This window comes from Fulmarus glacialis, unplaced genomic scaffold, assembly GCF_000690835.1.
Source record: "Fulmarus glacialis isolate BGI_N327 unplaced genomic scaffold, ASM69083v1 scaffold40597, whole genome shotgun sequence".
NCBI classification, from domain to species: domain Eukaryota; kingdom Metazoa; phylum Chordata; class Aves; order Procellariiformes; family Procellariidae; genus Fulmarus; species Fulmarus glacialis.
The window spans coordinates 1-12,717 of NW_009223305.1; the positions used below are offsets into that span (position 1 = coordinate 1).

The following is a 12,717-nucleotide window of genomic DNA, read 5'->3' on the forward strand; positions in this document are numbered from 1 at the left end:
TTCCCCAAGTACGATATTTATTTCGCTGCTGTAGTAAGCAGATGGGCGGGTGGGTGTTTTAGGCACTTCATCAGTGTGTTGATAAACGACAGTAGATGCTGTGAAATGTCGAGGGAAAAATGACCACATTCAGAGACAAGAAAAAAAAAAAGAGTAATCTGGTGTGCTATTTGCTGCGCTACTTTGTTTTCTTTCCTTATTTTCCTTTTGTTTTTTTTTTTTTTTTCCTTTTTTCCCTGGTAGTCCAGAAGTACTGTGTTTTAGTCTAGAGAAGAGATACAGTCTTGACAGACCTGGTGTAAGCTATATTGATACAAGCCATAGCAAAGCAGTAGGTTGTGTATTCAGTTTTCAAAGTGAACTTAGGTCAAGACATTAAGGAATCAAAGTCAGCCTGTGAGTGCTTATCACTGAATTTTCATCTACTTAAAAAAAAAAAAAAAAATTGCTATCTAACTTGGAAAAACTTCTACTAAGCTTCTCGACACTACATGGGTGCCTATTGGCCTTCTTTTGCAGGATTATTGTGACTATTTCACAGTAAAGTCTCTTCTTAATTTTCAGGAACAGCCTAGGCGTAGACTTACATCTGATTCCCTCGCAATGGGCTTGTCTGGCAGGGACTGTGCTTGCTTCTCTCTAAGTGCTTGTGTAGTCACACTGATGTGAATCTACCAAGGAGACTTCCCATATATCCAGAGTTAGGTCTGCAAGGCTGATGCCTGTGTGTCTTCTCACCAGCGCTTCCTGACGCAATGACTGCTGATTTGGTGGCCTGTTGTTCTGCTGAGGCTCTGTATGCGAGCGCTGTGGCCAGTGTGCTTCCCTGTCACCCAGCTGATTTCCTCCCCTTTCACCTTGTGAGAGCCGCAACGATGGTTACAATGCTTCAAACTTTTGTACCCTACCAAGACCTCCTATACGTGTTGTGAGTGGGATGGAGTAAAATAAAGTTGCTCTTCAAGGTACTGGTCTGGGGCTGCAAAGAAGCCTCAGCATCAGGAGGATGCACACTGTGACTTTCTGGCGCCATCCAGACGGTTACCGGTTTAGCAATGTGCTGTGTCTCTTGAAAAACTTGCCTGTGTTAAGTTCTGGAGGTGGTAAAGTTCACCTTGAATGCACATCATCCATTTCTTGTTCTGTTCTAGGATCCAAATAAAGACACGGAGTGGAATGACATCCTGCGCAAGAAAGGTATCCTTCCTCCAAAGGAAAACCTGGAGGAACGGGAGCGCGCAAAGGAAGAAGAGCAGTTTGCCATCCTTCAGAAGTCTCTTGGTGAGCGACCAGCTAACTTGGGCGGCAGCAGCAGCAGGTCTTGAAATGGCTCCTGGGGGAAGCTTGTACAAAGAAATGGCCAGCAGTAATGTTTGTATGCCTGTAAAGCAACGTGTCCTTTTCCAACTCTGTAAGGGACACCGAAGCTTCTTCTCGTATAGGGTGATCATCTGTTAACAGTATCAAACAAATACGTTCTTGAATGATTCTTCCAGCACAGGAAAGCTTTGTTCTTGATGACAGCTCTGTATTTTTATAGAAGTAAATGTTTGAAAACTGAAATAGGAACAGTGCAAAGGGAGTCTGCCATGTGAACGTGCACGTAAAAGTATCTCATGACATTACCTGTTGTATGCTTGCTCCTTCCTCTGCTGTTCAGGCATCCCTGCCATGTTGTCTGTGTGTGTTAGGTACATCTTTGCTGCAGCCACCAAACTTGAAAGCTAGTGCAGATACTCGTGTGTTAGTCTAGGCAGCCTTCGGCTTGTTCTCCTTTACATTATTGTCTTTCCATCTATATGTCTAAGGTGCGTAATACTTTCTAAAAATCCAGTAACAATAATACTTAAAAAAACCCCCTATTTCCCATAGTTAATCTGTCCTTAAAGTAAATAAATTCTGTTGGACTGATAAAAGCTTATGAGTTTTATCGTGGAATGAGGTTTTTACTGATTTGATGTTTCTTCCATTCTAGTGAAAACTTACGAGGACATGACTCTGGAAGAGCTAGAAGAGAATGAAGATGAATTTAATGAGGAAGATGAGAAAGCTATTGAAATGTACAGGTCAGAGCAGCATGCAGAATTTGGCTTTAATGAAAATTGGAGTTTTCTTTTATACACTGTTAGATATTGTTGAAGAGAGGAAGGATGTTGTTAGGCCTGCTGATGGAAAAAGTGGATTGTGTTTCTGGTCTCTTGTAGAGCTTGTGAGTGTCTTTAATAGGATAACTGGGTTTAAATTCAGTGTCCTTTGTCTACATCCTGGTTTTGCAGAGATAATGTGCACCGGCTGAGTGCATGGCTGAGGATTCTGAGAGCTTTGAAAATCACCTCCAAGATTTCTCAATTTTTGCATGAATGAGCTTAAGGTGCTGCAGATTTACATAATTACAATGCTGGTTTTCCATTATCTCTTTATCTCTACCATCTCTCATAGGTTTTGCCATTTAGTTTGGTAGCAGTATCTGCAGAAGAAATCCTGTAGTAGTATCTGCAGAAGAAATGTCTGCTGAGGGCAGAAATGAGAGGAAAAAAAAAAATCATGAAACATAATTGTACTTGCGTGTTGGTGGTTTTAACTTGTGATGCAAATATAAGAGCATTTATTGACTATGTCAACTTGCTTTTGTTGTTCTGGGGTTTGAAGAAGTTTGTAATGTGCCTCTGAAGTCTAGATTTCAACCAGCTCCTTGAAGTATTGTTCTGTCAAAAATGCATCTGTTCTCAAGATCTCTTTCCCGTCCCTTCCTGTTCAGGCAGCAAAGGTTAGCAGAAATGAAAGCAGCTCAAATGAAGAATAAATTTGGGGAAGTTTTGGAGATTTCAGGAAAAGATTACGTTCAAGAGGTTACAAAAGCTGGAAAAGGTATATGGGTAGTCCTGCACCTCTACAAACAAGGGTAAGAATTTGCTTTTAACCTTTAAACTTTTCACTGTCAATAGCTGAAAATACTCTAGACAAATGTGTAGTTATTGTGGAAATTAAGGAACTGATTCTGGAGTTCTAAAAAAATAAAAAAAAGAATTAGTCATTTCATTACTGTTGACTCAAGACTGCTGAACTTAGCTTTAAAACAATGTTACCATGAAGTAGCTTTCTCACATATCTGTACAGCACACAGCATGACTTGTACCGTACAGCTACCACAGAGGCAGCTGCTGCCACTGAAATATCCAAGCTTTGGAAATAATTCTGGATAAAGTGCGAGGGGCTGTGCATTAGAAGGATCACTCTGTGTCTTTAGCCTGATTTCTAGAGGCATAAAAATGGAGTGAACAAGATTTCCATTCCTGTCAGCATAATGGAAAAACTTGTCAAAAAGGTCTGATAAGTTACTAGAATTTTCTGGAACGGGTTAGAAATACTTGATTTTGTTCGTTGTCTCTAATTGCCTCACAGGTGTTCATCGTCATTTGCATACTTTCTTCCAGGAGCTGCTTTTCTTTCTATTTTGCCCTTGCTCATGCAATTTCTAAATATCATATCTTCATAAACCAATTTCTCTGTATAATAGCGGGGAAGGTTGTATTACTAATACCTTAAAACGAAAAACCCACCACCTACCAAAACCTCCAGTGATGCTGATTTCCTTTGAAGGCTGGAATACTGGACAATAAAAGTATTCAGCAGTTGCTTCTGGTACCTTTGTCTTCCCATAAATGCTACTCATCGAGCTGATATTTCTGACCTTTCTTCTGGAGCAGATTACTGTCTAATTTGTCTTTTTTTTTTTTTTTCCCTTATGTGTGTCTGTTGCTGTTCTTCACAGAATTCCACTCTGTGCCTTAATAAATCAACATATGAGTGGGCTTGCAAGCAAGTTCAGAGATGTGAAATTCATCAAAGCTATCTCTACCACCTGCATTCCCAATTACCCCGATAAGAACCTGCCTACGATATTCGTCTACCTGGAGGGAGACATCAAAGCTCAGTTCATTGGGCCTTTGGTGTTCGGTGGCATGAACCTGACAAGGGAAGGTGAGTGTCTGCATCTCTGGTCTTCCAAAGGAAAGGCAAAACTGCTTTGGTGGGAATGGGAGAAGTGAGGCTTAGGAGGAGAAAGGAGGTACTAAAAATCATATTAGATTTTTTTTTTTTTTTGCACCCTTATGGCTCAACAACATGTGATTAGGGCTATCTTGTAAAAGCAGTGAGTGGCTGAGTAGGCCAACATATAGATATTTATCTTATGTGTGTGCAAGTATTCACACCCTGTGTCTGGTGAAACAAATTTTCCTGAATATATTAAAGGGTAGATAGTACCTACGCATGTTCTTTGGGGCTCTTGTACCTGAATGACTGACCTTGCCCCCAGTTACTTGATAATCTGTGCGCTTGATAACTGGTGCTTGCCTATTGCATTGTAGGGCTTCTTGTTTCATTTTCAAGCCGCTGGCATATATTTGTCTGTTGTACCTTCCTGACCTGCAGGCTTCACTCCTCGTGAACCTTTAAAGAGAGCCTGTCCCTTGGTCCAAATGGGGCTGCTAACCTGAAATTGGGCTGCTTCCTTTTCCTCTTGCCGTCTCCCAGAGATGGCAGCACGTTAAGCTCCTGCCTCGGTGGTTCAGGGGGCACAGGGCTCCACAGGGAGAGGCTGTTACCTTTCTTGGAGGTCGTGGTTTTCCCTAGACCTGTTTCTCCTTGCCCATCTCAGCAGCCTGGAGGCAGGCTGGGTTGTGCAGCCACATCAGTGTGACATGCTTCAGGAGATGAGGGCGGTGATGCAGGTCTCGCAGAGCACTCCGGCTCTTCAGTAAAAGCTGCTGTTTGGAGGTGGTTGGTCGGGGATGGTATCCTACAGCAGTGCTTGAAGACTCAGGTCAGCAGTGAAAAGGGCTTTTCTTGGAAAGCAGATGCGACTCGGATGTAACCTAGTCGATTTTACTTCAGTTAAAAGGATACTCCTCAGCTTTCTCAGTAGGCATATTGGTCCGGATGCCTTCAAGCTTTGTCAAGGTTGGACTTTAAGGGCGTCTTTATCTGCGAAGTGAACCACAGTTAAGCAGCATTTCAAGGTCCCTGCTGAATGATGTCACTGCCTATACTGGGATAGGACGCAAAGAGGTTTTTTTACTAAACCCCTGAATTTTACAGGATATCTTGAGTGTGTGTGGTAGAAAATGCTCCCCTGCCTTGAACTGCCAGAAGGGGAAAAGCTCACCAATGAGATAGCTGATTTGAGAACAGCTAACTCTAACTACAGTGGTTGCCTAATTATGCACTGAAGTGGGCAGTGGTAGCAGAACCTACAGTTAGCTTTCTCCCATTTTTAGCACATAAATAATTGATTTTGGGGGGGTCCGAAGGTGACTGAGCCAGCTTAATTCTGTCATCACAGAAAGCTGGGCACTGAAATTCTGTACTTTCTTTTATTTCTTCCTTCCTACTCCCCGAAGCCTAGGTGACTTCCACTGGAGATTAAAGAAAGTGTGAGGGTGTATTCATTATTCTGTAATGTCCAAAGGAAATTAGATTTAACGACAGGGTTGCCAGCAGGACTAGGAGAAAGGTTTTAATGGAATGTGTTGTATTGACTTTCTACCACTTCTGGGAAGCAATCCAATTTGGGCCTATATAGTCATAGGCCTATTACTGATGGTGGAGTCCCTCTTACTGTCTTGCTAAGGAACTAATAATCAGTGCATGGCGTAGTGGGAAAGGGGTGAATTGCGTTTACAGAGTATATACCTGAAAAATTCAGATGTGTAAATGGAATTGCTACAATTTTTCTGCCCCTCAGCAAATCTATTCCCTGCCTCTTCTGATTGTGATGAGCTGGGTGTATGATGGAAACAGCTGTAATATATGAGCAATATTCCTTCACCAGTGATAGATGTGCAAACCTGTCTTCTGCCCTTACGTGGTTAGAAGGAGGTGGGATTCACTTTCACCGGGAGAGTTGCCTCTAAAGCTGCTGCTCGGTGTCCATCGCCTCTTTTGCACTCCTGGCTGTAAAGGGAGCAGGGAGGCACTGGGGGTGCCAGCGGTGGGCTGCAGAGCAGTACCCTGAGCTCTGCGCCCTGGGCCGAAACCTGTGCCGGCACTAGTGACTGTGAAGGGAGGGCCTGGCTGGAGCGGGTGCAGGAGGCAGGGCAGGGGCTGGGACCTGGGGGTGGAAGAGGAGGGGGAGGAGTAGAGCAGGACCCTGGTTGTGGTGGTGGTGATAAGAGAAGTCAGGTGGGGAAGCAAGAGTGGGAAGGGCAGCGGGGAATTGTGGTGATCTGAGGTCCTTGTTTACCTCTGAAGGTAAACGAGGAAGTGCAAGGTGCTGTGTACTGAAATAAATAAACTAGTGTATGTCAGAAGGAGTCAGAGCTGGAGAAAGCCCAGTTTGCTCCCCCACATTCATGGCTCTCATTTTCCTCCGCACAGAATTGGAGTGGAAGATTTCAGAGTCAGGTGCCATCAAGACAGACCTCGAGGAGAACCCCAGGAAGCAGATCCAGGACCAGCTCATGTCCTCAATCAGGGCGTGTGTCCCAGCCAGGGGGGAGAGTGACTCAGAGGATGACTAACTCCTGCATCGGCATCAAGATTGATACAGTGCACTTGCCGGTGTTCCCACCTAGAGTACTGGAGATGCTCATCAAGATCTCACTGAGCCCCAGAAGGGTAGTATTTCAAGACAGCCATTTGTCTAGAAACTTCTAGAAACTAAAAAAGTTTATTTTTAAAAAAAACTTATTGCAGCTTCACTTAAGATCCTGAAAGACATTTCATATCATGAAGCCTGAGTAAATCTTACTCGAAGTTTTAAAATACAGACATCCGTAGAAACAGAGGTCTCTTGTTATTATTTTCTTAGTAAATTGCTGACTTCTTTAAAAAAATCTGAAGTATGAAGTGGCTTTAAGTGCACTAGGTTTGACAAGTTTAAGTTCTGTAAATCAAATCTAAATAGCTGGTTTTAAACAATTGGTTATAGCACTTAGTTGGGCCTTCTCTTAGCCCATTGTGCATAGATGTCCGACAGCCTGGACTGTGTGGAGGGCTAGGGGAGGTGACCCACGACATGGGTGCCGCTGAAGGTGGCATGTGGTCCTTTGCAGAGATGTGCTGGCAAGGGGTCCAGCACGAGGCCGTGAGCTGGGACCCCAGACATCTTGAAGAGAGGCCTTGGTGACGGCCAGCATCTCCTGGGACCTGCTGAGTCCAGAACCCCCTTTTCATTTAGCAGCAGTATTTTGCCTTTCACAGGGGCTGAGCTTCCTGCACCATCTTATCTGCCAGTTGGGAAAGAAAATTCGAGATGGAGGTGCTTGAGTGTGAAACTGCTGACTTCTTCCACAGAATCAGAAGTCTGATGTGTTACTACAGTAGTGCCATTGCCAAATGGGGGGGAAAATGATGTTTGAAGACCTGACTTCTTTCTGTATTAAAGCCTTCCATCTTCTAGGTACAGTAATAATAATTGAGGCCTTAGAAGAGAATGAACTGAAATACCACCTTAATTATAGATCTGCTGACACTTAGAGGTGCTTGCTTATTTTGGGTTGGATTTAATGTCCACCTACACTTTCAATTTGTCTACACTTGAGCTAGCAAGCTCCAGGAGCTTTTGCTAACAAGGCTGCCCCAAGGACAGTTTGTTATATTCTGATCGATTCTGTGGGTGGATGGTACAGAATGCAACGCTCTAAGCAGCAGTTTTTTTTCGGTTTTGTATTGGTTCATACTGACTTCTACGCATGTTTCCTGCACTCTGTCTCCCCAGTCAAATTGGTGTGTAGTTCAAACAACAAGTAACTGTTCCTTAAACTTACAACTGAAGTTGTAAGATCCTGATGGAGAGCTTCCTCTTTGAGATCTTAAGTCTCCGTTCTTTTCTTTTTTGTGTGTTTTGGCAAAACAGCTAAAATGTTAACATTGTGCAAGTGAGCGAAATGCAGCAGAATACAAGCTGATAAATCCTGAATGTTATTATTATATGTAGCACCACACTTCTCTTGACAGTGGACTATCCAAAATGCTATCAGACCTGATGCTTTTCTGTACTTACCTACAACTTCTTACAATCTAGGAAGAGGACAACTCTTTCTCCCCATAGAAGCCTGCACCGCATATTTTGCGTATCTTTTGCTTGTCTTCATTTAACTGTGTTTTGGCGTGACCTCTGAGCACATGGCCTGGGTTCCTTTTGGAGGAAACCATCTAGAAGAGCAGCCCCCAAAGGGAAGTTGGTCCAAAGAGCTAGGCTAAAGCTAACCTGAAATAAGGCCCTCTGAAATGCATGTAGAGTGGATGTCACATCCTCAGCCTCTCCCTCTAGATCTGCTGCTGTTGAGCTGTCTGCATTGCCGATGCAGACACAGCTGCCATATTCTTCTCAACTTGCTTTTAATTTAAAGTTTATCAAACCTTCTAGGAAGGGGAGGTGAACTCTGCAATCCATCTTGTATGGTTGCTGTGACAACTTCAATTTGAAATCTAATTTAAAAAGTAGGCAACACTTCGGATACTTCTTTACTTCTGTTATTCCCCCTTTTATTGTCTCCTACTTCAGCGCCTCCATGGAGGCAGAGTAGCAATAATGTTGCAGCTGCCCTTTCGCTGTTTTCTAGACCATTGATGATGCATGGACCACAGCAGGAGAGGCGCTCAAAACAGGATGACCACTGCATTTGGATGGGGTTGCTGAGGGCTCTGTCCTGTGGGATCTTGGAAACATCTAGGGGTGAAGACTCCTCAAATTGTCCCAGTGCTTGACTGGTTCCAGAGCAGCCCTCTATTCTTTGCATCCTGCACAGCCCAGCACAGAGCAGCAAGACCGTGAGCCAGAATAACTGCAGACAGAGGAGTCTGTTGTCCAGAGCTTGATCCAAAGCTTGCTGTTCAATCAGGAGAACTGGTGTTTCAAAGACAGACAGACATCCCCAGGATACTAACCATAGGCCTGCTAGAGCTAATCAACAGAGAAGGCTGAAGGACAGAGTGCATCTTGTGACCAGACCATACCAGCTTGCAAGGACCTTAGCCAGTGGCTCCCAGCTTAGAGTATGTGGCTTGAGCCCCCTTCTAGAAGGGGGATGCTCAAGCCCTCTACTCCAGAAACTGCAAGTCTTCCTCAAAAGCTTCCTGCTTGCTCTTATCCACACTGGCACAGTGATTCTTGTTCCCTAATCTGCAAAGTAAGCCATCTTAGGTGGGATTCACCAGAAGGGCTCGTGCCTGGTGAATGAAGCACTGCCTTGGTGCAGGTTTGAGCCCCTCAGGCAGAAGTGAGAATTGAATTGAATTGCTGATGCCCTTGGCATGTGGTGTGGTTAAACCCCTGGATAAATAAAAGGGGGAGGTGGGACTTTGGGCTGTTTCCATCACAGTCTTCTCTTCCAGCAGGGTTTTAAAAGAAAACCATAGCTGCCTTCCCCTTTTGTACAGAGTCTAATGGGTTTTGTGGGCTCTGGAACCACCAAGAGGACTGAGCTCCTGAAAAGGACCAGGGCTGTGAATGGGCATCTGGTTGCCCCAAGCAGCTCAACTGTGGTGAGCCAGGTATCTTGTGCCTGTGAATGACTCGGCACCCCTCGGGTAATAGTTGTGTCTATCTTCTACAAGGAGTGAACCGGGCCTGCCCAGGAGGTGGTAGGGGAGGGGGAGATTGCCTCTTCTTCTGGCCTGCTGTCTGTCAGGACTACAGCAGGGGCTGCCTTGCCATTTAATAAGCGTCATTGAGCAGCATATAACGATTCAGGAGAAATGGAGACAAAGTTTGACTTGCACTGTCTTTTGTCCTGAGCTGCTTAATGTGTTGACGCATTGGGGGATGCCATTTGAGGCTGCCGTGCTGAAAGCAACAGATGCGAGAATAATCACAAACCAGAAGAGGCCGAATGTTCTGCCCAGCTGCTGAGACCCACGTGGAGCATCATTTCAAACTGTCTCTGAGCTTCTCGGTATTTGGCTAAGTGTGAAAACAGCTTCTTGTAATCTTATTCTTTTTCTTGCCAATTGTATTGCCTTGCTCAAGGCCTTTTGTAGAAATTAGGTCTCTGCAGGAAACGGATAATGAGATCTGTTTAACCTTTTGGCAGAGCAGAAGCTATGGAAGCACACAGTTAAGGGGAATGAGCTTTAGCTTAAAAGGAAGCCGGCTGCTAAATAGCAAACTAAAACAGCCAATTAATACACATAGCAGAATCAGGCAATATAATGGGAGAAAATAATTGGAGAGCCTGATCTCTCATTTGCAAAGATTTGGGGCACTGTTGCTAAATGCAGTATCAGTATTTTTGCAGCCTGTCAGTAGTTAGTGTCAGATCAATGCTTACTTCTCACCACTGCGAGAAGGGTCTTTCTGTCACCTATCGTGGGAGAAGTCAGAGACGGCGATCCTGTAAACAGTGCTGAGGCTTGGACGAGTTGCTGTTCTGCGTACTGCTGTGAAAGCATCCCTGACTCATCCCACCCGGCAGCAGTGCCAGCAGGTGGGGGGAAAAAGAAAGTAATCCTGGACCATAGACAGGGGCAGATGATTTGCCATTAGTGGACAGTCACTCTGGAGTTTTTTTGTGAATGAAATTCATTTTTTGAAATGAAAGTGAATCACTAGTAATAAAAAGTGTTTTCTTCACGGTACAGGTCTGAAGTCCGTTGCTTACCCAGGTTATGTGAGCAGCCACATTAGGTTCGTAGCAGGCTGCCCTGATCTAAATAAGTCACAGCTCTCATTTTCCTTTACCCAGACCCGCTTGCACTCACAATCTGCACTCACCAAACCCTGCCAAACCTGCAAGCAGGACAAGGCCATGGAGGGGCAAGTTAAGCTGCCAGTTCTCCAGGTACTTAATCCCACCATGGTTGGGAACCTGCATGTAGGCAGAAGTGTCTGCAGGACTGTGACTGTAGGAGGTGAGATGAAGGAGTCTCCTTTGAATACCTGTGCTGTGCCGTACCTGGTTTGGTCAGATCCCCCTTTCCCAGGGCTTGGTTCAGCCTCGCCTGCCCCCTCTTTGGGTCTGGCCCATCCCCTTCCTTCCCAAATACACTCAGGTGGCTATTTGGTTGGCCTTACTGCCGGGAGTAGTTTAACTTAGATGAGAAGATTCACAACAATAAAGCTGGGTGCATGCTTCCAGCTCTGCTGGATCGGGGTACAGAATAAACACCTGACATTAAGGCCATAAGTTAGCATGACATCTGAATACAAATATTTGTCTTTCATAGACATATTTTCACGAAGAAAATAGCTCTCATCTACAGCAATTCCCATGGAAGTTAAGGTGTATTTTTTTATTCCTGTATTATAAACTCAAGTTCACAATAATTTGTCTTTATTCTCTGGAAATCTAGAGAAGTTTCCTGTTTCACAGGCTGTGTAACAATGGGAAATGAGACTTCTAATACAAACCTCAGTAACTTAGTTTGGACTAGCTCTTGTTTTGTCAAGGGAGTAAAAAAGGCACCATTATATGAACCTTTTGATGCGTATTTGTTGGGATCGGATCAGGTCTAAAGAAACTTTGCTCTCATTGAGATCAAAGGGGAATGCTTTTCCTTCTCCATTCTTTTAAATCACTACATTGCTAAAACTAATCTATTCTCTGTCAATTGTTTGGAAGGCAGTTGAACTCATTTCTCATTACAGCCCATTATAAATCACTCCTCATTTCAGTCTCATTTAGCTAATTCAGTCATCAAAGGATTGCAGGAGGCATAAAGTATTTTACTGATGCATTTAGTTCTTCACAGAATTATAAAAAGTATTGAACTTCTTAGGTCTATATATTTGCATATGGCTCTTGTGATGCAGGGAGAGGTTTCATTCCCTCCCTTGGAAGACAGAACCGTTAAAAAGAAAATCCAAGCAGCGAGAGACTCTCTCTGGGCTTGTGTGGGAGATTGATGAACGATCTGACTTGTTTTCATATAACGTGTTAAAACTTTCATCTCTTGACACCATGCCAAATTTTTCAGGACTTCACCAGATTAATTTTAATTTACAGAGCTGACTGAAGGAATTGAGGTCTGATAAAAAATGGCAGGAAAAATATCAAGTAATTCTGAGGTTGTTTCTATTTAACACTTCAAATGTTAAATATGCAAGGAATTATATAATCTAAGGCAGAACAGTCCATGTAACAGATGTTAATGGACAGTTAATGAGATGAATGTAATTATGCATATTTGTAAGCCTCTGGTTCAATATATCTACTATAAGAAGTCATATTTCTTCCAGTATATTGAACAGGTTAAACACAAAGATGCTTCTCGTGGAGGCAAAAGTTACAGCGTTTGCTAGCAAGAGCAAGTCTTGATTTTCCAGACAGCTGTTGCCTACCCCCAAAGTGACAGTGACTCCTGCTATGGCGTGTCATCCTGATCCCACTCCCCTAAATATCCGTGGGAATACTTCCATTTACAAGGAGGGCAGCAGAGCCAGCAACTGAACTTTTCTTCTTGCCTGATTGAGTTTATTCTTTTGTGAAATAGTACAGACTGTCTGGGGGTGTTGGGAAACTTCATTAATTATCTGCCCATATGCAGATGATTTCTGCTATGTAAAGCTGAAAGTAGGGATGTCCTGGATCCTTCAAGTTGGCTATCATTTTCTGTGGTTTAGTTGTTCCTGGCCTCAGGTGATTAGAGGAGTGTTTGTGAGGGCCACCTCCATTGCAGGAGAAGACCAGCAATAGACACTTGCAAAGATTGATCTCTGCCACAGCATCAAGGCATCAACTATTTTCTTTAGCAAGAAAGTGCTGGTGGTAAAAA

At 43.8% G+C, this 12,717-nt stretch overlaps 1 protein-coding gene across 1 annotated transcript; it reads left to right on the forward strand.

Moving 5' to 3' along the window:
• Nucleotides 1-1,151: 1,151 nt before the first annotated feature.
• Nucleotides 1,152-6,783, forward strand: PDCL3 (phosducin-like 3; the record flags this gene model as incomplete). Its single annotated transcript, XM_009581757.1, has 5 exons — nt 1,152-1,281; nt 1,976-2,066; nt 2,759-2,902; nt 3,773-3,981; nt 6,379-6,783. Coding segments are annotated over 5 exons (717 nt in total), but the record flags the coding sequence as incomplete, so codon positions are not given.
• Between the last annotated feature and the right edge of the window lie 5,934 nt (nt 6,784-12,717).